Consider the following 23517-nt stretch of genomic DNA (forward strand, 5'->3'; position numbering starts at 1 on the left):
TATATACTCGAGTATAAGTCGACCCAAATATAAGCCGAGGCACCTAATTTCCCTACAAAAATGTGGGAAAGCTTATTGACTCAAGTATAAGCCGGTTCACCTTTGCCACTGTGGTAGAGGAGGAACGAGCAGCCCAAAGCAGCCCTTTGGGCTGCTCCTTCCTCTTCCTCCTTTGCTGCTGTGGAGCTCACCCCGTCGCAGGGTTTCGAACCGCCATTCTTCTGATCAGCAAGCCCTAGGGCTCTGTGGTTTAACTCACAGCGCAATGTTCCCTTGTGTTATACAGAGAAGGCTGGGATCCTGTCCTGTTTAAGCAGGAGCCAGGGAAAGTGAGCACCTGTGGGGTTTTAATACTTCCTTAAATGATAGGCTTTCTGCCTTCTGGGGTGTAAAGTTTGCATTTATGTGAGCAGTTCAGGAATAGAACAAGCTGCCTGGGGAGAGTAAAGAACCGCCGTTCTTGTACACTTCTTAAGGAATGGTTGACTTGAGTATAAGCCGAGGGCAGCTTTTAAAGCACAAAAAGTGTGCTGAAAAACTAGGCTTATACTCAAGTATATATGGTAATCCTCCTCTAAAAGCCCTGTTTTTTTATGATCAGCTCAAATTTGTGCAGCTTTTTTGCAAAGGGAAAAGCCCTGTTGTTTTTTTAGGATCAGCTCAAAGTTTTGCAGCTTTTTTGCAAAGGGAAAAGCCCTGTTGTTTTTTTAGGATCAGCTCAAAGTTTTGCAGCTTTTTTGCAAAGGGAAAAGCCCTGTTTTTTGAGGATCAGCTCAGATTTGTGCAGCTTTTTTGCAAAGGGAAAAGCAAAGAGGAAAAGCCCCGTTTTAATGGGGTTCAACTCACATTTCCACAGCTTCTTAAGGAAAGGGAGCCGTTTCTACAGTTTCCAGACAGATAATCTAATCAGCCAGTCACATGTGTTGGGGAAACAAACAACCTCCCTCTGCAGCACATTCAACAATGGAGGGCAGGGCTGAAAGGGAGCCGGGACTCTTATCTCTCTCCCGATCTCTTGCTGATCAGCTGCTGAGCAGGGTCCTTTCAACACCCCCTTTTCTCTTTGTAAAATAAAAAGCACGATCCTCTTTTGGCCCCTGGGCAATTCGGCTCCAGGGACTACCATTCGCTCCATAAGACACACAGATATTTCCCCTTACTTGTGGGAAAAAGTGCATCATATGGAGCGAAAAATACGGTACTCTCTGGCCCTTGTGTCAGCCCTCAGGTTCTGTGAGTCAGCATACACTGTATGTTTACTGCCATGCAGAGCCCCAGAGTTATTCCAATAGAGTATAAAAAGAAAATGACCCAGATAAAAGAGGCATGTTTTGTGTCTGTTAAGTGAAGTCCCAAAGGCAAAACTTAACTTCTGTGACACTTTGGCCCACCCCAAATCCACGCACTCTGCCTTCTGTTCTCTAATTAACGCCAGCCACCCAAATCTTTCCTTATTAATATTATTGTGCATTGATGATTCAGCACTTAATAGAATTTCTCATAGGCTTTTTCTTTATGTAAATTCATTTTTTTTAAAAAAAAAATGCATTTATTTATTTTTTGGCTCACCCAGGCCTGGGAAAGACTGGAAAAAGCTGAACATGAAAGAGAACTGGCACTGCGTAACGAGCTCATCCGACAGGAGAAACTGGAACAACTCGCCCGCAGATTCGACCGCAAGGCAGCTATGAGGGAGACGTGGCTGAGCGAAAACCAGCGGCTAGTTTCTCAGGTGAGATTGGTGTGTGTGTGTGTGTGTGTGTGTGTGTGTTTTAAAATAACATTTGCTTGGCCAACCCACTCCGCACTGAGCTTCTGAGAGCTTGTTGAACCCCCTTGTGGAATTCATGAGAAAATTAAAGCTTGTCCCAACTGCACATCAAGTGTTGCCTATTTCTAAGGTGCAGTTAGACACAAGAAAGGAAGCTGCCTTATCAGACCACTCATCCATCTAGCTTGGTTTGTTTGTTTGTTTGTTGAATTTATATACCTCCCTATACCTGGGGGTCTCAGGGCGATTCACGGAATAAAATCAAGATATATAATAATAATAATAATAATAATAATAATAATAATAATAATTTTTATTTATACCCCGCCCTTCCCCGCCAAACCGGGCTCAGGGCGGCTAACACCAATAAAATCACAACAAAAACATAAAACAGTTCATTAAAATACAGATTAAAATACAATTTTAAACTAAATCTAAACTTCAGCCTCATTTTTAAGTAGCCCACCAATCACCCCAAAAGAACGAAACATCAGGGTTAAACTGAAACCAACCCAAAGGCTAGGTGGAACAGCTCCGTCTTGCAGGCCCTGCGGAAAGATGCCAAATCCCGCAGGGCCCTGGTCTCTTGTGCCAGACTGTTCCACCAAGTCGGGGCCAGTACTGAGAAGGCCCTGGCCCTAGTTGAAGCCAACCTAGCATCCTTGTGGCTCGGGACCTCCAACAAATTATTATTTGAGGACCTTAAGGTCCTACCTGGGACATACCAGGAGAGGCGGTCCCTTAGGTATGAGGGTCCTAAGCCGCATAGGGCTTTGAAGGTCAAAACCAGCACCTTAAACCTGACCCTGTACTCCACCGGGAGCCAGTGCAGCTGGTAAAGCACTGGATGAATGTGGTCCTGTGGCAAAGACCCCGTGAGGAGTCTCGCCGCAGCATTCTGCACCACAAAATACGTAATAAAAATGACAACCCAATACTCCCCCCACCCACCCCCAAAAATCCACCACATTTTAAAAGGGCATAGGATGTAAATCGGATCACCCAAAGGCCTGGTTAAAAGGAACGTTTTTGCCTGGTGCCTAAAGGTGTATAATGAAGGCGCCAGGTGAACTTCCCTGGAGAGAGCATTCCACAGACAGGGAGCCACTGCAGAGGAGGCCCCGTTCTTGTGTTGCCGCCCTCCGGATCTGTTGAGGAGGAGGCACACAAAGGAGGGCCTCAGAAGATGATGTCAGGGTCCGGGTAGGTTCATATAGAAAGAGGCAGTCCTTGAGGTATTGTGGTCCTGAGCCATTTAAGGCTTTGTAGGTCAAAACCAGCACTTTGGTATTGTCTGCACTGGCTAGCACTGTCTCTCCAGGTTTTCAGGAAGGGGACATTTCTGCCCCTACCTGGAGATGCAGGGAACTGAACCTGGGACCTTGTGATTGCAAGGCAGAAACCTTGCCTCTGAGCAACTGAGGCCCTTCCCCAAATTCCGTGACACAGATCTTGCGCAGAGATGAACAGCTGTTCACCGTCATGGGCAAAATTGGTCGCCTGGCATAGGGAGCCAAATCCATTTCCCTACTCCTACTCTAGAGTCAGGATCAGGGCATGCACCATTCTTTCCAACCACCAATTCTTCTACATTAGCTTATGCGACTTCCTGGCAATATGCCACCTGTTAGGACGGGTGGATGGCATTTGTGGAAAAGGGCAAAAGCGTGACACGGTTTCTGAATTCTCCTTTGCTGGCTCGGTCCATATGCAGAATTAGCAATCTTAACTAGTAAAATTAGAGAACAAGACAAGACGGCTTTTAAGGAGTATTGGAAAATGTGTGTAGATTATTAAAAAAAACCTATTGTAAACATGCTAAAATGCTAGCAGGTTTGGAGAAAGCTCAGCAGTAAAAGTTACTCTGATAATAAGGTGGAGGGAGGGAGGTATAGGTTCATTATAATATGCAGCAGCAAGAGATAATTTGAGGAAACCATGGAAGGGTGTATGGGAAGTTGACTCTCAAGGAAATATATACAGTCATACCTTGGTTTTCAAACAGCTTAGTTCTCAAACGTTTTGGCTCCCAAACGCCGCAAACCCGGAAGTGACTGTTCTGGTTTGCAAACTATTTTTGGAAGCCGAACATTCTGACGGGGCTTCTGTGGGTTCTGATTGGCTGCAGGAGCTTCCTGCAGCCAATCAGAAGCCGCGCTTTGGTTTCTGGACGTATTGGAAGTCAAACGGACTTCCGGAACGGATTCTGCTCCACTTCCAAGGTACGACTGTATTGGAAAACGTTTGAGCAATTGTACTTTATTTTAGGAAAATCTATAAATAAAATTGAAACAAAAAGATAAATAAATCTGAAGGCACATCTGAGACAAAGGCACATCTAGTCCAGCATCCTGTTCTCACACTGGCCAACCAGATGCCCATGAGAAGGCAAGAAGCAGGACGAAAACCATGGAGAGACCTGGTCTGAACAAAGACATTGGATTCTTATCTCATTATACATGACAAAGCTATCTTTAGCCATCTCACCCATTGCTTTTTCCTGTAAGACCAACTGCAGTCGTTAACAGTTATCAACAGGTTTTCCACACCTATCAGCCAATCTCCCATTCTGACCACCCTTCTGAATAATATCCCTCCCCACTCTCTCACTATATATAAGGGTCTGGTGACTTCTGTTTCGGTGTATCTGAAGAAGTGTGCATGCACACGAAAGCTCATACCAATAGCAAACTTAGTTGGTCTCTATGGTGCTACTGGAAGGAATATTTTTTTATATTTTGTTTTGACTGTGGCAGACCAACACAGCTACCTACCTGTAACTAGCATTTTCTATGTTTGTGTTCTCTAAGGCATAGCGCCTCCCGCAGTGGAGGCGGAACATAGCCATTAGCTGCTAGCCTTACCCTCCACAAATTTGTCTTCTCCTCGTTTGAAGCCATCCATGTTGTTGGCCGTCATTATCTCCATGTGGTTCGGAATTCTTCTGTTTAATTTGTTGCTGCGTGAAGAAATACCGTCCGTAAATCTTTCCCACATTCAGTGACCCTTGTCACAGGGCCATTTAAAAAAAAACCTGAACTCTGTCTTTTAAACAGGACAACTTTGGGTTTGACCTCCCCGCTGTGGAGGCTGCCACGAAGAAGCATGAAGCCATTGAGACGGACATTGCCGCCTATGAGGAAAGGGTGCAGGCAGTGGTTGCTGTGGCCAAGGAGCTCGAGGCCGAGAACTACCACGACATCAAACGCATCACGGCCAGGAAAGATAACGTGTTCCGCCTATGGGAGTACCTCCTGGAGCTGCTCAGGGCACGCAGGCAACGGCTGGAGATGAACCTTGGTCTGCAGAAGATATTCCAGGAGATGCTGTACATTATGGACTGGATGGATGAGATGAAGGTACTAATTGGCAGAAGTGGGAAACAAGTAGGCTCAGAAAGAGGGTTGGACCTTCTAGAATGTGATTATTTAGCAATTACAGTGGTACCTCGACTTACGAATTTAATCCGTTCCGAATGCACATTTGTAGGTCGAAAAATTCGTAAGTCGAAAAAAGCAATTTCCCCATAGGAATGCATTGGAAATGAAAAGTTCGAAAAAAATCGTAAGTCGAGTAAACTCCATCTAAAATTCGTAAGTTGAGTAAACCCCATCTAAAACCGCCAACGGATGTCCTTCGGATGTCGAAAAATTCGTAGGCGTGCGGGCACTTTTTTCATTCGTAAGTTGAAAAATTTGTATGTTGAGTAATTCGTAAGTCGAAGTACCACCGTACCTAAGTTTTTATTTTCTTTAACAATCTTTTTAAAAATAAAAAGAGCCAAGCCTCACAACTAAGGATGTACCATATTGGCCCGAATATAAGCCGTACCCAAATATAAGCCGCACCTTTAAAATGGAGGGGGGGAAGCTCCTGGGCTGCTTCCTGGGGGGGGTGGGGAGCCACACCACTTGGCCAGCGGCCTTCCCCCTTTTCCCCTTTACGGCTGTTTGGGTGGAGGCTTGGGAGCTCCCATCGGGACAGGCGCCATTGTCCCACACCCCCGGCGCCCCTTCTGATGGCATCGGGGGGTGGGGAGCACTCTCTATTCCGGCCTTGGAAGGCAAGGCAGGGCCACGGAACTAGGGCAGCTGTTTCGGTAGCAATATCATAAGGCTGTAAATATAAGCCACACTTTTCACGGTCAGAATTTGGAAAAAAACAAAAAGTGTGGCTTATATTCAGGCCAATATGGTACAGATTCTGCGGCCATACTAAATTAAACATATTAGCAAACAAAACACTTTTTTATTGCCATGGTTCCAATAGCACTGTTTAATTTTTATAATTCAGGCAAGTGCCAGAGTGATGGAGAGGTGATCATTGGAATAGTTCCCACAGCTAGTTTCAAGGAACGGCAAATTTGAGAGAAGAACGGATGATCCCCATCCCAAAAAGAGTCCTTGTTACCACAGGCAACATCTCCTCCATACACTTTTCTTCTGGGTTGGCAGCTAGGAAACCAGCCAGGACTCATTGGAAGGCCGGATTTGGTTTAGGGGCTTCTAGTTCCTGATTCATAGCCTGCAAACGTATGCTGACATACAGCAAGGTTGCCATCTTGAATTTTTTTGTGGGTTGCCTCGCCAGACATTTGCGCTCAGTGAAATGGCAGTGGCGCCCATCCTGCTGGGAGCTGGTTCTCACATCATATTGGGGTCCAAAATACACATGTGCTCAAGCCAGTGGAAAAAGTTATGCGCGTGTAGAATCAGGCAGGTGTGAGAGACCGAATTTGACATTTGCAAGACTTACCTGGGAAACACCAGTACTTCCATACCAAAGCATGCATATTTGGGCACAAAATACCACTGAGATCTCAAAATGCACCTCTCTAATGAAAAAGCCAGCCGTAACACACACAAGTTTGCCCCCAGGAACTTTAGGGAAATTGTTTTTTTTTGACTGGGTGGTTTTGTGTAAACAGGTGTTGTTGCTGTCTCAAGACTATGGCAAGCATCTCCTCGGAGTGGAAGACCTATTGCAGAAACACACACTTGTCGAGGCTGACATCTCTATTCAGGCCGAGAGAGTGAGAGGAGTCAATGCATCGGCCCAAAAATTTGCCACAGACGGAGAAGGTAAGTTTGTTTTAAGAAACAGCAGTTTGGGCTAGTAAGCCCTTATTTACTTATCCTTTGGTGGAGAGCCACTTTTGAGCTCTTTGTTGGCCTACAAGTGTAATAAATTAATCTGATGTAGACCAATCCCAATAAAGCAGGCATGTCCAACAGGTAGCTCGTGATCTACCGGTAGATCACTGGACGTCTGTGGTAGATCACCAGTAGTTCAGTGGCTCCCCCCAAAGAAGCTAAAAAACTTTGGCTCCCCTAAAAAAAAAACTCCGCATATTTGCCCTGCACCTCTGAAATGACCTGAACCACCAAAAACAGGGCTTTCCTTCCTTAAAAAAGCTCAATGTCGCTTTCCTCCTCCCGAAAGAAGCTCAAAAACTTTTATGTGAACCCCCCAAAACAGGACTTTCCTTCCTAAAAAAAGCTCAAAAACTTTGACCTGGACCCCCCAAAAGGGGGTAGACCACTGCCAGTTTTTAACTCTGTGAGTAGATCGCAATCTCTTGGAAGTTGGCCACCCCTGCAATAAAGCATTTGTCCAGAAGATTTGTGGCTCACTGTGCCTCCTCAGCCCCATCTTCTTCTACCAGCAGTCAGGAGGCATGAGCCATGCCCCATTCCCCCCCTCCCCATTTCTCCTCCTCCTTGGCTGGCATAGCCAGCATGCCAACTATAACAGGGCAGAAGGCACCAGCTAAATTTGGCACATGCTGTAATTCCTTTATCTGGAAGATTCCCATTGTGGACAACATAGAGTTGTACCTTGGATCTCAAACGCCTTGGCTCCCAAACAAATCGGCTCCTGAATGATCGAAACCCGGAAGTGAGTTTTCCAGTTTTTGAACATTCTTTTAGAAGCCAAACGTCTTCCGCGGGTTCCGATTGGCTGCAGGAGCTTCCTACAGCCAATCAGAAGCCGCGCTTTGGTTTCCAAACATTTTGGAAGTCAAATGGACTTCCGGAACGGATTCTGTTCGACTTCCAATGTACAACTGTACATACTTTTCACTTTGCATGCGGCTCCTTCGGAATTTCCTACAGCAGAGCGTGGGGGGTAGCAGCACTTCTCTCTCATCACGTTACAGAGGAAAGTAGCGGGCGAGGCAGGGTGGGGATATAGGAGCACCTGTGTGAAAGGTGCAGGATAATGACAGATGCAGTGTGGGTTGGGTGGGTTTGGACCTGTTTGTGTGCTTCTTGGGGGAAGTGCTGGCAGAAGAACAATGAGTGGGGTCTCCAAACATGTTCCAGCATTGTGAATTGCCTCGACATGTAAGACGTCCCAGACGATTGCATCTGTTAAAAGTGAATCTGTTTGGTCCTCAGCGCCCATGAGCACATGCGTTATCTTAACATCAGCTGCTGAATATAATTTGGCCTGCTCTGCAGTTTGACTTTCCATATGCCTCTTGCGCCTACCAACAGGTTACAAGCCTTGCGACCCACAAGTTATCCGAGACCGAGTGGCTCACATGGAGTTCTGCTACCAGGAGCTGTGTCAGTTAGCGGCCGAGCGCCGAGCTCGCTTGGAAGAGTCCCGGCGCCTCTGGAAGTTCTTCTGGGAGATGGCTGAAGAGGAGGGCTGGATAAGGGAAAAAGAGCAGATCTTGTCGTCGGATGATTACGGAAAAGACTTGACCAGCATCGTCCGCCTTCTCAGCAAGCATAAGGCGTTTGAGGACGAGATGAGCGGTCGGAGCAGCCACTTCCAACAGGCTATCAAGGAAGGGGAGGACATGATAGCCGAGGATCACTTTGGGTCGGAGAAGATCAGAGAGAGGATCGCAGACATCCAGAACCAGTGGGCCAACCTGGAGCAGCTCTCCACCATCCGGAAGAAGCGACTGGAAGAAGCTTCCCTCCTCCACCAGTTCCAGGCAGACGCTGACGATATCGATGCATGGATGTTGGACATCCTCAAGATTGTCTCCAGCAGTGACGTTGGCCACGACGAGTATTCCACTCAGTCCTTGGTGAAGAAACACAAAGACGTCGCGGAGGAGATCGCAAGCTACAGGTCCATCATGGATTCCCTGCACGAACAGGCCGGAGCCTTGCCGCGGGAGCACGCGGAGTCGACGGATGTGCAGAGCAGGCTGTCCGGAATGGAAGAAAGGTACAAGGAGGTTGCTGAGCTCACGCGTCTTCGTAAACAGGCCCTGCAGGACACCTTGGCCCTGTACAAGATGCTCAGCGAAGCGGATGCCTGTGAGCTTTGGATTGACGAGAAGGAACAGTGGCTGATAAACATGGAGATCCCTGAGAAACTGGAAGACTTGGAGGTGATCCAGCACAGGTGAGAGGCTAAGGGCTGAGGTGGGCTTCGTCGGGTAATCGCAGCTCAGCGACTGATATTGCTTAGTTGTTGGCACTCTGCTCACGCTTCCTTTTCTTCTTTTCACCCCCTCTCTAGATTTGAAAGCTTAGAGCCGGAAATGAACAACCAGGCGTCACGGGTTGCTGTGGTGAACCAGATTGCTAGGCAGCTGATCCACAATGGCCATCCGAGCGAGAAGGAAATCAAGGCACAGCAAGATAAGCTCAACACAAGGTGGGTTCAGTGATGAATGCAGTACTGGTTCTTCCCTGCCTTTTGTGTGGAGCAGCATTAGCAACCAACCCACGTAGATCTGATGTCACTTTGTAGTGGTCTATACCCCGTTTCATAGATTCCATAGACCTGTAGAGTTGGAAGGGACCCCCGAGGGTCTTCTAGTCTAACCCCCTGCAATGCAGGAATCTCAGCTGAAGTATCCATGGCAAATTTTGTTTGCTTAACTGGATTTGCTCTTGCCAATTAAGATGAGAAATTTATTTATTTGCTGTACAGATTTATTAATTCTTTTTATTCTTATTTTACTATGTTTTAAACAACAAAATAAAAAATAAAAATGTGAGGGGGGAGGAAAGAAAGACACACCATAACACTATAAGAATTAACAATTAGAATTCTCTATATATATATAAAATCTACTGTATTTTGCATAAATGGGTTCCAATTTCATTATGCTTGTCCATGCAAGTTCTAGAAATCAGTGGTTTTCAACCAGTGTGTCGTGGCACTCTGGGGTGCCTTGAATGATGCTCAGGGGTGCTGTGGGCAACACTGGCCTCTGTCCCTCTTTTCTTCTCTCCCTCCTCGGATGCGCTCTCGCATCTCTGCCTCCCAAAGACTTGCATAGCTGTTTGTTGCAGCATCGCTGGCTACAAGCTCCCCAGGCGAATGGTACCTCTGGGGCTGGCCAGGGGGTGCTTCTCAGGTCCCTGTGGGACAGTGGGAGGAGGCACATCTTTGGGGGGCAAGGGGGCAGCTGCCCAGAGGACTCCCAAGGAGATGGGATAGAAGAGGAGGCTGAGGGAACACTCCACAAGGAGGGGGGGTGTTCAAAAAAGTGTGAGGGGTTGCCAGCTCTGCAGGCAAGGGGTGACATAACTGGACTATTGAGCCCCACAGGGGTGCCACAGAAAGAAGGTCAAGGGAGCCATGGACCCCAAAAGGTTGAAAACCTCTGCTATAAGCAATCCACTCATAAGTGGAAAGAGATTTATATACTGCTTAATCTTAACTCAGGGACGCGGGTGGCGCTGTGGGTTAAACCACAGAGGCTAGGGCTTGCCGATCAGAAGGTTGGCGGTTCTAATCCCCACGATGGGGTGAGCTCCCATTGCTCGGTCCCTGCTCCTGCCAACCTAGCAGTTCGAAAGCATGCCGAAAGTGCAAGTAGATAAATAGGTACCGTTCTGGCAGGAAGGTAAACGGTGTTTCCGTGTGCTTCTCTGGTTTTGCCAGAAGCAGTTTAGTCATGCTGGCCACATTACCTGGAAGCTGTATGCTGGCTCCCTCGGCCAATAAAGCGAGATGAGCGCCGCAACCCCAGAGTCGTCCGCGACTGGACCTAATGGTCAGGGGTCCCTTTACCTTTAATCTTAACTCAGGGGTTGGCAAGCTTTACCTCACCTGGGCCAGCTCACTCCAGCAGAGATCCCTCTGTGGGCTGGAACGCACACATGCATGAGCATGTGTGCGCGGCTGAAATTTTTGGCATCTGCGCATGTGCAGATGCAATTTCCGGCAACACGGAAGCAAGTCCCCCCACTTCGCTGCGCTGGTTCAGTGCAGCGCATGGGGATTCCCCGATTGGGCGGCTTGGTTCAGGGGCGGCTCCTGGGCCAGTTAAACAACCCCCATGGGCCGCTTGTGGCCCATGGGCCTTAGGTTGCCGACCCCTGTCTTAACTGCTTCAGGTTGTTTAGAATTGCAGCCATTAAAGTGGGGGAGCAAAGTTCCAAAATCAAAATGAGGAAAAGGGTCCACCTGAGACTCTTCCACGAATTGTTAGTTATTTTCTTTACTCAGATACTCCAGCAGTAATGCTGTGGCCCAGTTCACAATAAGAACATGACTTACAGTTCACCGATGAACAACTCCTGCCATATGTCTTTAAACTTATTTGCGAGCTGAGGGAGCAGAGGTACTTCATATACTAAAGAGCACATTTTGCAGATTTGGAAGGAGGAGCCGTGATGAATGTCCATGTTATGTTCCTCCGTCTTACCCCCTGTGTTTCTCTGTACAAGGTGGAGCCAGTTCAGAGAGCTCGTTGATGTGAAGAAAGAGGCCCTGCTCTCAGCCCTCAGTATCCAGAACTACCACCTTGAATGCAACGAAACCAAGTCGTGGATCAGGGAGAAGACAAAGGTTATTGAATCCACCCAAGAGCTTGGGAATGACCTGGCCGGCGTTATCGCTCTTCAGAGGAAGCTGACCGGGATGGAGCGCGATTTGGTCGCCATCGAGGCCAAGTTAAGCGACCTGCAGAAAGAAGCCGAAAAGTTGGAATCGGAGCACCCCGACCAAGCTCGGGCCATCCTGTCGAGGCTCGCCGAAATCAACGACGTTTGGGAAGAGATGAAGACGACCTTGAAGAACCGCGAAGAGTCCCTCGGGGAGGCAAGCAAGCTGCAGCAGTTTCTGCGCGACCTGGACGACTTCCAGTCTTGGCTGTCCCGGACCCAGACGGCCATTGCCTCGGAAGATATGCCGAACACGCTGACGGAGGCCGAGAAGCTGCTCACGCAGCACGAGAGCATCAAGAACGAGATCGACAATTACGAAGAAGACTATCAGAAGATGAGAGACATGGGCGAGATGGTGACCCAAGGGCAGACGGACGCTCAGTACATGTTCCTGCACCAGCGCCTGCAGGCCTTGGACACCGGATGGAACGAGCTGCATAAGATGTGGGAAAACCGGCAGAACCTTCTCTCCCAGTCCCATGCCTATCAGCTGTTCCTCAGAGACACAAAGCAAGCGGAAGCCTTCCTTAACAACCAGGTGAGTGGGTGTCATGGTAAGAAGAGTGGGGGCGAGGTCCATAGCTCAGTGGTGGAGCATCTGCTTTGCAGGCAGAAGGTTCCAGGTTCATTTCCTGTATCCCCAGTCAAGGCTGGGAATGTCCCCTGCCTGAAACCCCAGACAGCCACTGCCGGTCAGAGTGGACAATGCTGAGCTAGATGGAATCAGTGTAAGGCAGCCCCCTATGCTCCTATGTACTATCTGTCAGCCTGTCAAAGGTCAGGACAGTCACGTAATATAATAATAATAATAATAATAACAACAACAACAACAACAACAACAATAATAATATTTTTTTTATTTATACCCCGCCCTTCCCAGCCAAAAACTGGGCTCAGGGTAGCTAACACTAATTAAAATCACAGCAAAAGCATAAAAACAATCAATTAAAAATACAGATTAAAATACAAAATTCAAAATTCAAAATTAAAACTGCAGTCTCATTTTCAAATAGCCCACCAATAAAAGAATGAAGCATATGAACAATTCTGGGACCTATTTGCCATGCATGGTGTTCGAAAGAGGTTTAAATCCCAGATCTAACCTTTCCTCGTAGCAGCACATACATTTTGGTACTGGCAAAACTAATTTGGAATCTGGGCCCATGGTGTAGAGCTCAGAAAACTCAGGAAGCAGTTTCCTAATGGTTCCTCAAGAGCTGCTTCACAGAACCATTTTCTTACACATGACTCTTCTCAAGCTGATCTATTGGCTGCATTCTCCAGACTGCAGACTGCTCCTCCCCTGCCCCTTCCCTCTCTGGCATGCCTTAATAGAAGATGTCATGGTTTCTCAGACCATAGTTTGCCGTGAAGTTTCAGTAGTTAAGACTGTGGTTTGAGTGAACCTGGCAAACCACGGTTTGGTCCTGATTTCCAGTTCTGGTTTGGAGGGATCACTCAAACCACAGTTTGGTGGTTCAGACTTAATAGCAAACCATGGTTTAAGGGAATCAGGAAGTCTTCTAAAAAGGCATAACAAAGAGTGGAGAAAGGGAAAGAAGGAGGGGAAGTCTGAATTTGACACTTGTTCCCAGTCATCTCTAAACTGTGGTCTGGAGATTGGGAATATAGCATTTGTGTGGAGTAGATGTGTAGGTATGTTGGTATGTATATAGTATAGGTAGGTATAATATAGAGTAATGTAGGTATGCTTTATGTTGTGAAAATAAGGTATTGTATTGTGTATATGTACTGTGTAAATGTATGTGTTCTATATGTTAATAAAATATTTTAATAAATAAAAAAATAAAAAGGGAATATAGCATCTGAATGTAACCAGTGATATGTGGCATGGTTTTGTGAATGCTCTTAACATACCCCATAAATATGTGAAGATGACTTGCCCACTCTGGGCTCAACACAGATTTGAAAAGTTTTCCGGGAGTTGTTGTGCTGCTCCCTTGGTATACAATAGAGAATTCACAGAAGTGATATTTGTGCCAACAGAGTCACTGCTGGAAAGGATTCACTATAGTTGTTTTAATAATTACAGGAATATGTTTTGGCACACACTGAAATGCCCACCACTTTGGAAGGGGCGGAAGCTGCAATCAAAAAACAGGAGGATTTCATGACCACAATGGATGCCAACGAGGAGAAGATCAACGCAGTTGTAGAGACCGGAAGGAGGCTGGTTAGCGATGGCAACATCAACTCTGACAAGATCCAAGAGAAAGTGGACTCCATTGATGACAGGTAGACTTTGCTGAGAATATTTAGTGAGTCTTGGGCATTGGGTCTACACTCTCCCCATTTCCTTATTTGTGTTTGTCTGTTTTTACGAAATGTACATGTGGCTTTATATCCAGAAGTGGATCTATCCAGTGCACAATTAAATTATGGCTATCCAGTTTTACTTGACCAGTGTTACCAGGCCAGACCTTCCCTCAAGGGAAGTCCAGGGCGATTGCCAGCTGTAGGCCCTGCTATGGTGCTGTGGCCTTGGCAGCTACCCAAGGGCAGCAGGTACTCATTCCCTTTGTAAGGCTCCTTGGGTTGTTCTAGAAAACGTCGACTATGAAAGACTCTCAGATTGCACCGTGAGCAGCAGACCTTTTCGGCGCATAAGCCGTTGCTTCAGGACCGCTAATTGTAATGGGAGGTGTTGACAGATGCTATCAACGCCACCTCATAATTGCACCCAGCACATCTCCTGCACCAAATGTCCCTGCCAAGTCTGTCTAGACTTAGGAAGTTAGCCGTGAGCAGTGCACGCATCCAGCCAGCCACAGCGCTGTCTGTTAACCGCTGCCAGACGGAAGTGTGAGAGACACAGCAGGACAAATGGTTGACATTGGCCCTTGAGGCCGCAGCACTCTCGGATGTCAGCTGCCGAGCCTCACCACTTGAGTGGGAAAGGCACATGTCTGCACGGAGAACATCCGAGGTTCTTCCTTGGGCACCTTCATTTAGAGCAGGGATGAAGAGCCTTGTTTCAGCCTGAGGGCCTCATTCCCTTCTGGGCAGCTGCTTGTGGACCACCTGTCCTATGGGGAGGGGGGGCCAGAGACAGAAGGTGGCAGAACAACAAGTGAAAACGGTTACCTTTTGGCAGTGGGCTACCTCCTACACATGCTGAAATCCAGGGGGGTGGGTATCAGATTTCAAGGACATATTCCAGCCAGGCAAAAAACATGGGGTGAGCCAGTGAGCAGTGTGGTCTGGGCAGTGTTCTGAAAGTCAGAAAGAGGCCAGATTCAGCTGCCAGGCCTGAATTTTCCCAAACCCCGAGTAACCTTGGATAGCCGCTGTCCCAGATCAGGGGTGGCAGGCCTCTGAATACTGGTTACCTTTGATTGCAAGTGGAAGAGTGCAATTGCCCTCAGGTTGTGGACTTCCCATAGGTATATCTGGTTGTTGTTGTTGTTGTTGTTGTTGTTGTTGTTGTGGGATGGCTTAGCTGGAGGGGCCTCTTGATTGATCCGGCAAGGCTCATCTTGTGCTCTTGGAGTTGCTAGTGCCCGATGAGATGGACCAGCGCTCTGTCTTGGTATAAGACACCTTCCTCTTGTCAACTACCACCTGTGTTTCTTCCTCACAAAATGGCCACCAAAACATGGAAACCAGAAGGAAAGAGAGGCTCACAAAGCTTGCCACACCAGCCTTCGCCAACTTAGTGCCCTCCAGACATTTTGGACCCCAACTCCCATCAGACCCGGCTAGCATGGCCAATGACCAGGGGTGGTGGGAGTTGTAGTTCAGCAACACCTGAAAGATACCACTGTGGGTTGCCTCTGGATAGGGATGACCAACTTCTCCTGCGATGGAGCACAAGGTCTTCTACAGCATCGCCAGCGCACGGTTTCAAGTTTGGCTTTCCTTTTTTTTAATGTTATAGCTGTGTCTGGAAAGACGTTAAGCTTTTTGGGGAGAAACGACGACGCATTTTTTATGGATGTTTTTTCCTTTTTGAAAAACCACAGCTTCCGTTTACATAAGCCTAATCACCTGCAAGGCAATCTTAAGGCTGTAACTTTCTTTAGGGATTATAGAAACCGCTGGAGCTGGCCTTGGTGAAAGTAAGTTTATGGGGTGCTGAGTCATAGCAGTGACTTATTAAAGAGCCTTTGAGGAAAACATGTCTTCCGTGAGAAAGCCTCGTAATGTGTAATGGGATCAGAAAGAGGCTTCAAGTTTGGTCAAAGCATGTTAACTTTAATGTGGTTTGTTTTTTGGACCAATTTTTGCCCTGTACAAAAGCAGAGAAATCCTCATTTCATTAGCGCAGGGGAAGCTGTCCCAGTCTCTGTGGCTAAATCCAATATAGCTCAAATGATGCACAGGAATTAGCATGACCACTGTCTGTAACCAGCATGGTTTTACAATCTAATGTTCTCTTCCCCTACAAAAAAAAGGAAAAAAAAAGGCTCGTGTGTAACCACATGGACCTCATATTTTCTTTCTAGAAGTGAAATGCCATTATGGTGCAGCAGGTGATGGTTTTGGAGCTGTGAACAGGGAGAGGGGCTGGTTTCAAATTCCTGCTCGCTAGGTGGCCTTTGGCAAGGTACCATCTCTCTGCCTTGCTTGCTTCACTTCTAGCACATACAACGAGAGCCGGTGTAGCCAAGAGAGGAAGCTGCAAATCACAGAGTCCTGGGTTCAAATCTCACCGGAATTGAGAAGGCAGCCTTAGTTAGACAGGACACTCTCCGGGGCTCAACATGTCTTCAGTTGCAGCTTAGTGTTAATGATACGGATGTACATGACAGGGTTATTACTAGCAGGATAACGTCTGCGAAATCTCTGGTGTTGGAGGCCACAATGCGCCTCTTTGGGACACTCTTCCCCGTTTTCACAGGCTGAATAGGGAAGAGAGGAGTTGTAGTCCGAAACATCTAGAAGGCCTGGAGCTGGGTGTGTCTGTGTGTACAAGGTGACTTCTCTGTTGGCTTTCTTGTATAGGGAAGTTTTTTAATGTTTGATGTTTTCTGGCATTTTTATGTTTTGCTGGAAGCTGCCCAGAATGGTTGGGGCAATGCAGTCAGATGGGCAGTTTATAAATAATAAAACAATTTTTATTTTTAATTTCCCCAATTCTGGTTTCAAAGCACGGGAAACTGCTGTGAGGACATGACATGTCGCCTACTCGGGAAGGGACCTTCTCTCAGTTGTGCCCCACACTCAGCTCATTTCTTTTCTGAAGAGGAGCTGTTTTAGCTGCCCGAAAACTACAGCTGCATTAGCCTGGTACAAGCAGATTGCCAGCAACTGCTATTCAGAGGCACTGGAGTGAAGGGAGAAGACAACCATTGTGGCTTGTAGCCACTGTGAGCTTCACAAATTTGCCTCCTCCTCTTAAAGTTGGTAGCCATCACTGCCTCTCGTGCAAGGAAATTCCACAGTTCAATTATGCACTGTGCAAATAAATATTTCCATTTGTCTGTGCTGCATCTGGCTATTACTAAAGTTTTCACCCTTCCAATTGAGCCCTTCTTTTCTAATCCAGTTCTTAACGTTTCAAACTGCTGTCTCTCTTTAAGGAGTGCAGGAATTCTTTTTGGGAAATAAGTATCTCATTTTTTCCAGCATCCATAGCTCTGCAAACTGCTGCCCCTCCCCAGAACAGACCTTAAATACAAAGCCCCATCCTTTGTTGGTGTCCCCTGCATTATTCTGGACAGACAACTCTCCATAATGCTCTGCTTCATTCTGTTGTGTGTGGGAAAAGTTCTGAGGCCTGCCATTGTGTCCTTCTTTTCAAGGAGTGTTGTCCCCCGATTAGAGGATGTTTGAAGAGTCCAAAAGATTGAGAGATATGCACAGAGCTGCAACAGAGCTTCCATTCAGGCAGCGTATAATAATCAAAACCTCAAAAGTCCTCCAGAGTTTCCGCATTTAAGAAGTTCCTTCCTTGTTTTTGCTTTCAACAGGCATAAGAAGAACCGGGAGGTGGCCAGCGAGCTTCTGATGAGATTAAAAGACAACAGAGATCTTCAAAAGTTTCTTCAGGATTGCCAAGAGGTATGGTTGTTTTTTTTGAGGGGAAAGAATATTTGGCCAAAAAAAAAAAAAAAGGCCTCTCATTTTCTCCTTCAACAAAGCTGGCTTAGAATCATGCTCTTTCTCTTTGGGTTTCCATTTGTCTTTCATCTCTGATCCATTAACCTATAATAGATAAGAGGCATCATCCCTGAAGCAATTGATTACCTACCCTCTAATGGCAGCCAGTTATTAGAGATTTTCCCCGCCCACCTTTTTCATCAGCGGTTAAATAAATTTTGTCTCTTTTTATTTTTCAAAATGGGATATTGTCCACCCTGTGGACTTGACCCTGGAGATTAGGTGGTAAAGGGTAAAACAAAAAAATCCCAGATGGACATGAGCTAATGTGAATCCCCCTACCCCCCGACACTCTGTTCATGGAAAAGAAATCTGTATATGGCAGAATGCAAAGTCCACAGGTGACTAGCTTCTTCTTGTCTTGCTTTGTTAAGAAAATCCACATGCATTTTGCATTCAGATCGAAGAGAGTCTTCTTGGTGCGTTGCCCAGAAAGGAGAGAAATTTCATGAGAAGCAGCCCCGATAAGCCAGAGGGCTGCGAGGAAATCCCACCCTCCCCATTGCACCCCACACCTCTTTCCCAGGGTAGGGCTGGGAAAGGCTTTAATCTGTCTGAGATCTTGACAGCTGCCTCCTGCCAAGAGTTGACAGTGCAGGGCTGGATGGAATAGCATGAGGCAGCTCTCTGTGATCGTAGAATACGAGTCGTCCAGACCTTTCTACAAAGGGTAGAAGAGAAGGAATGGTTCAATCCCTGGCATCTCCCGGTCGGGCTGGGAATGTCTCCTGCTGTCAGGGCAGGTGGTTGGGAGCAGGCCAGCAATAAATCACAAGGCGTCTGTGAAGTTAATGCTTTGTTCAAAGAAACACAACGGCTCAGGCCTAGAGAGCACAGTAAGTCTTCCTGCTAGATCTTGCCCCAACGAGGAAGTTCTCTGTCTTCCCACAGCTCACCTAATCCCCCAGTTCCTTCCCAAGCAATCTGAGACTCAGACACGTTTGTCTGTCTTTGCTCTGCCCTCTTCATACCTTTTTGGGTTCTGGGAGACCAGGCAGACAGGGGAGTAAGCTGGCTGATCCAGGTGCGGGAGACAGCCTGGCTTCTCCACCAGCCTGACTCATCTCTGCCTCTTGGCCCCTCTCCTCTTCAACCTCCACTTCTGCTTCCGAGTCTGAACTGCCCTCTGCCACAGCCTCTTCCTGCTCACTAAACCCTGATACTTCTTCAGCTTCCAACACCTTCTCCTCCCAGTCTTCTTCCTCTTCTCCCTCTGGTCACTCATTGTCATCCCACCACCAATCCCCTAGCTCTGAGCTTTCTACCCCTGGGGGTTCCCTTGGGGATTCCCCAGCTGACACCTCCCACCACTCCTGGGCATCCAACCAGTCCGTGACATCTGCCTGCAACCTCGAAGAGCCACTGTCAGTCAGCATAGACAGTACTAAGCTAGATGAGGCAGTGGCCTGCCTTAGTGTGAGCTTCCTATGCTCTTATCTCATGATGTTCCAGGACAGGAGCCTGAGAAAGCATCCTTCCATGGGTTAGGATAATACGGCACCCAGTAGGAACATGTTGCTGTCCTGGGGACAGAGGCCCCAGCAGGAAACTTCTTGGTCCATGAACAGGCCTCTTTGTTATCTTCCTCTGAAAGGCAGATTCTTCTAATTCCGGAACATTTCCCCTTCTATTGCTGCCCTTAGCGAGCCTTTTATGAAGTGACCTTTGCAAATGTTCGTGAATGAATGAAAAATGCCCTTTGTCGGCCAAAGCCAGGGGCGGCTGGGCTCGCCATCCTGCTCCACTGCCCGCCTTAGGCGAGGTCCTCTCCGTGTGGGAGGCTTCTGCTGCAAGCAGCAAACTCTGCACATATTTTCCTGTTGGGGCAGTTGGCTGGAGAGATGCAAAGCTCACGTCTTTTTCTAAACACGCCACATGCTTCCCTTAACCTTAAACGGGAAGAACAGCCAACGGGTTTGGGGCCTGCTGATCTGGGAGAGGCTCGTTGGCAATAGCAGGTGGTCAGCAGCCCCAGGGAAAGGTAAGAGCTGTGACTTTCTTGTATTGCACCCAACGCAAAGATGCCAAAGACATCTCAAGTGCTGAATGCTAGTAAGTGTGTAGAGCGTCTTACGTTGGGTCAAGCCACTGGTCCGCCTAGTCCTACCTACTCCAGCCTCCACCAAGACAGGTTATGTTCTACCTTCACTGTTGGAGGCAACATGCCTCTGGGTATCAGTTGTTGGGCATCGCGAGCGGTAAGAGTGCTGTTGCACTCGGGACCTACTGTTGGGCTTCCCATTGGCAATTGGTTGGCCACTATGAAGACAGAATGGGCCATTATCCCGATCCAGCAGACTCTTCCTAAATGTGCTTCAAATGTATGGTACGTATGCAGCCAATGTCTGCAGCGAGGAGGCTACTCTCCCTGTGTAGGTTGCTCACCAGTTTAGCATCCTGAGTTTTAATCATCCTTGGGTCCCAAGGTGTTTATGGATTACAACTCGCATCATCCCTGGCAAAGTTAGCCAATGGCCAGGGAGGGTGGAAGCTGTGGTTCAATAACACCAAGGAACCCGAATTACGCAGAGAGCCTATACAAGTGGAGAAGGTGACCCACTGCAAACGTTCACCCTCCAACACAAGGAGGATAGTGGAGACAGACGTGGCGGTGCAACAGAGGTAGCAGAGTCTCCATGCTTATCCCCAACTCCCCATCGCAGAAGAGGCATTCTGTCATTCCCTTTCCACTCAGACCAACAAGAACGATGGGAACAAATCATATTCTCCTTAGAGGAGGGGAGGTTTATATGGTTGGAGGAGCCACCCCCTGAGGCATCCGCAGCCACAACACACAAAAAAACCCCTCTTCTTCTCCTCCTCCTCTCCCCCCCCCCAGCTGTCGCTCTGGATTAATGAGAAGATGCTCACAGCGCAGGACATGTCTTACGATGAAGCGAGGAATCTGCACAGCAAGTGGCTGAAACACCAGGCCTTCATGGCAGAGCTTGGTTCCAACAAAGAATGGCTTGACAAAATTGAAAAGGTGAGCGCGTGGGGGGGGGGGAAAGCTGCGTGAAAGCCCACAAGATGTCCAAGGAACTGTCTCTGAGATGCCTGCTGTTTGTTTGTTTGTTTATATTTAAAAAAAAACCTGCTCATTTTATGCTTCAGAACATTTGGCTTTGGAGACACACAGCGCCATTTTGACTGCCAAGCCTTTGGGTTAATATTAGTTTGATGTGGCAAAAGAATTCCTCCTGAATGTGTCGAGGCAGTGCTGTGAATTTGTGTTATTTCTTCTGTTGCGTACAAAGTGTTTTGAAATCCTCACACCCCACAGACCTTCCTGCAGTTACCTTGTGAGAGCAGTGTCGGTGAGCTCTGCTTAACACCTGGGCAGCTAAAGGCTGGTGTTTTCATGCATATGTAGGATCCAAGCTACTATACTCAGGCTGCAGAGAGGCCTAGCTGATTTAGTAAAAACGGCCTCGGTCCTATATACCTGAAGGAGCGTCTCCACCCCCATCTTTCAGCCCGGACACTGAGATCCAGCGCCGAGGGCCTTCAGGCGGTTCCGTCACTGCGAGAAGCTAAGCTACAGAGAACCAGGCAGAGGGCCTTCTCGGTGGTGGCGCCCGCCTTGTGGAACTCCCTCCCTTCAGATGTCAAAGAGATAGACAACTACCAGACATTTAGAGGACATCTGAAGGCAGCCCTGTTTAGGGAAGCTTTTAATGTGTGATATTTTAATGTATTTGATTTTTGTTGGAAGCCGCCCAGAGTGGCTGGGGAAATCCAGCCAGATGGGCGGGGTACAAATTATTATTATTATTATTATTATTATTATTATTATTATTATTAAAAGAATGCCAGCTTTGAGCTTTGAAGTCCTTGGCTCAAGTCTCCTTCCAGCCAGGAATCCTCTCAGTCACCGCAGAATAGCTGTTCTCTCAGCTTTCTCCTCCAGCCTTTAATGCGGAGAGAATAAGGCCTACCTGCTTCACAAACCTGCTCTTTGAATCAGCGAGGTAACAGCTGATTCACGTTATTTTTAAAAAATTGGTTTTTAATTTCAAGTAACAAAACATACCTGCACAAGCTTAGTTGTTATATGGAAAAGAAAGGGGGGGAAACCCATTAACATTCACTTGTTTCTGATCCCCAGGCTGTTCTAACCCACAAAGCTTAAAGGGTTTCTGTTCGTTTGCAGGAAGGGATGCAGCTCACCGCCGAGAAACCCGAAACGGAGGGAATCGTGAAAGAGAAGCTGACGAGTCTGCACCATATGTGGGAAGTGCTTGAAAGCACCACCCAGACGAAAGCCCAGCGGCTTTTTGATGCCAACAAGGCCGAGCTGTTCACCCAGAGCTGCGCTGACTTGGATAAGTGGCTGAATGGCTTGGAGAGCCAGATTCAGTCAGACGACTACGGCAAGGACCTCACCAGCGTCAATATTCTGCTGAAGAAGCAACAGGTGAAGTGATCGGAGCAGCTTCTTTCAGCGAGGAGAGGTGGTTGGAGATAGAGAAAAAGATATAAATATATGCATTTGCTTGTTTCCAAAATTAAAATGACACAACTGTGCCTTTCCAAACACCGAGCACCCAAGGTGGCTGAAATTCCTTACTCTTAAAGCATTTACTATTACTATTACTATTACTACTACTACTACTACTACTATTATTATTATTATTATTATTATTATTATTATTATTTTACTTGCCCTTCACCGTAAGGTCTCAGTGCAGGTTGCAACATTAAAATACAAAATTGAAACACAGAATTCATAACATAACAACAACAGTTATCTGAAGAAGTGTGCATGCACACGAAAGCTTATACCCAGAGCAAACTTAGTTGGTCTCTAAGGTGCTACTGGACAATTTTTTAATTTATTATAACAACAACAACACACTTTCCTAGTAGTACAACCCTCTCCCACCAGGTGCCCTCTTGATGTTTTGGGCTACACTCCTTCACAGCCCCACAAGTTGATTGGGGCTGATGAAAGCTGGAGTCGGAACAACCTCCAAAGAGCACCAGGTTGGGGAAGGCTGCTGCAGCAGCATCACACTGGAAGAGAATGGCTAGTGAGCATGCGCATTTCCTCTCCCTGCCATTTTAGATGCTTGAGAACCAAATGGACGTTCGTAAGAAAGAGATCGAGGAGCTGCAGAGTCAGGCCCAGGCGCTGAGCCAGGAGGGCAAGAGTGCCGACGAAGTTGACAGCAAACGCTTCATCGTGGAGAAGAAGTTCGTGGAGCTGCTGGAACCCTTGACCGAAAGGAAGGCCCACCTGCTGGCCTCCAAGGAGATCCACCAGTTCAACCGGGATGTGGAGGACGAAATTGTGAGTTTCAAAGTTCTTCCAAATTCCACTTGCTGAGAAAGCGGATAGAGAGAAGTTTTTTCCAGTTTCTCCCATAGTAATGGAACCCGATTTCGTCTCCAATGAAATTGAGTGGCGGGAGATTCAGGGAAGACAAAAGTGAGTTCTTCTTTATGCAGCACGTAATTTGCACCCACCAAGTTAAAAGGAGTTTAGATTCACAGAGGATAAGATCACCAGTGGCTACTAGCTGCGATGGTTGGGTCTCCCTGTTACCCTTCATTTCCCATGGATATACCACTGAGTTACTTTTCCATCTTATTTCCCCTTCCCCTCTAGTTGTGGGTTGGAGAGAGGATGCCCATTGCCACATCGACAGATCATGGTCACAACCTCCAGACTGTACAGTTGCTCATTAAGAAGAATCAGGTAAGTGGCTAAATCTGCCTGGATCCAAAGTAGTACAGTGATTCCCAAAT

The 23517-nt window shown here is 47.3% G+C and overlaps 1 protein-coding gene across 3 annotated transcripts in view; it reads left to right on the forward strand.

The window, feature by feature from the left end:
• Positions 1-23517, forward strand: part of SPTBN1 (spectrin beta, non-erythrocytic 1) — a 148933-nt gene that overhangs the window by 92022 nt on the left and 33394 nt on the right. For all 3 annotated transcript variants that reach the window (XM_033145086.1, XM_033145088.1, XM_033145087.1), the window contains exons 10-21: positions 1574-1732; positions 4828-5130; positions 6699-6852; positions 8272-9142; positions 9260-9397; positions 11425-12181; positions 13697-13899; positions 17577-17667; positions 20606-20752; positions 21920-22183; positions 22835-23059; positions 23378-23467. In XM_033145086.1, the coding sequence (XP_033000977.1) occupies positions 1574-1732; positions 4828-5130; positions 6699-6852; positions 8272-9142; positions 9260-9397; positions 11425-12181; positions 13697-13899; positions 17577-17667; positions 20606-20752; positions 21920-22183; positions 22835-23059; positions 23378-23467 (3402 nt within the window). The remainder of the gene's footprint in view (positions 1-1573; positions 1733-4827; positions 5131-6698; positions 6853-8271; positions 9143-9259; positions 9398-11424; positions 12182-13696; positions 13900-17576; positions 17668-20605; positions 20753-21919; positions 22184-22834; positions 23060-23377; positions 23468-23517) is intronic.

The sequence above is a fragment of the Lacerta agilis genome, chromosome 3 (assembly GCF_009819535.1).
Source record: "Lacerta agilis isolate rLacAgi1 chromosome 3, rLacAgi1.pri, whole genome shotgun sequence".
Classification (NCBI taxonomy): domain Eukaryota; kingdom Metazoa; phylum Chordata; class Lepidosauria; order Squamata; family Lacertidae; genus Lacerta; species Lacerta agilis.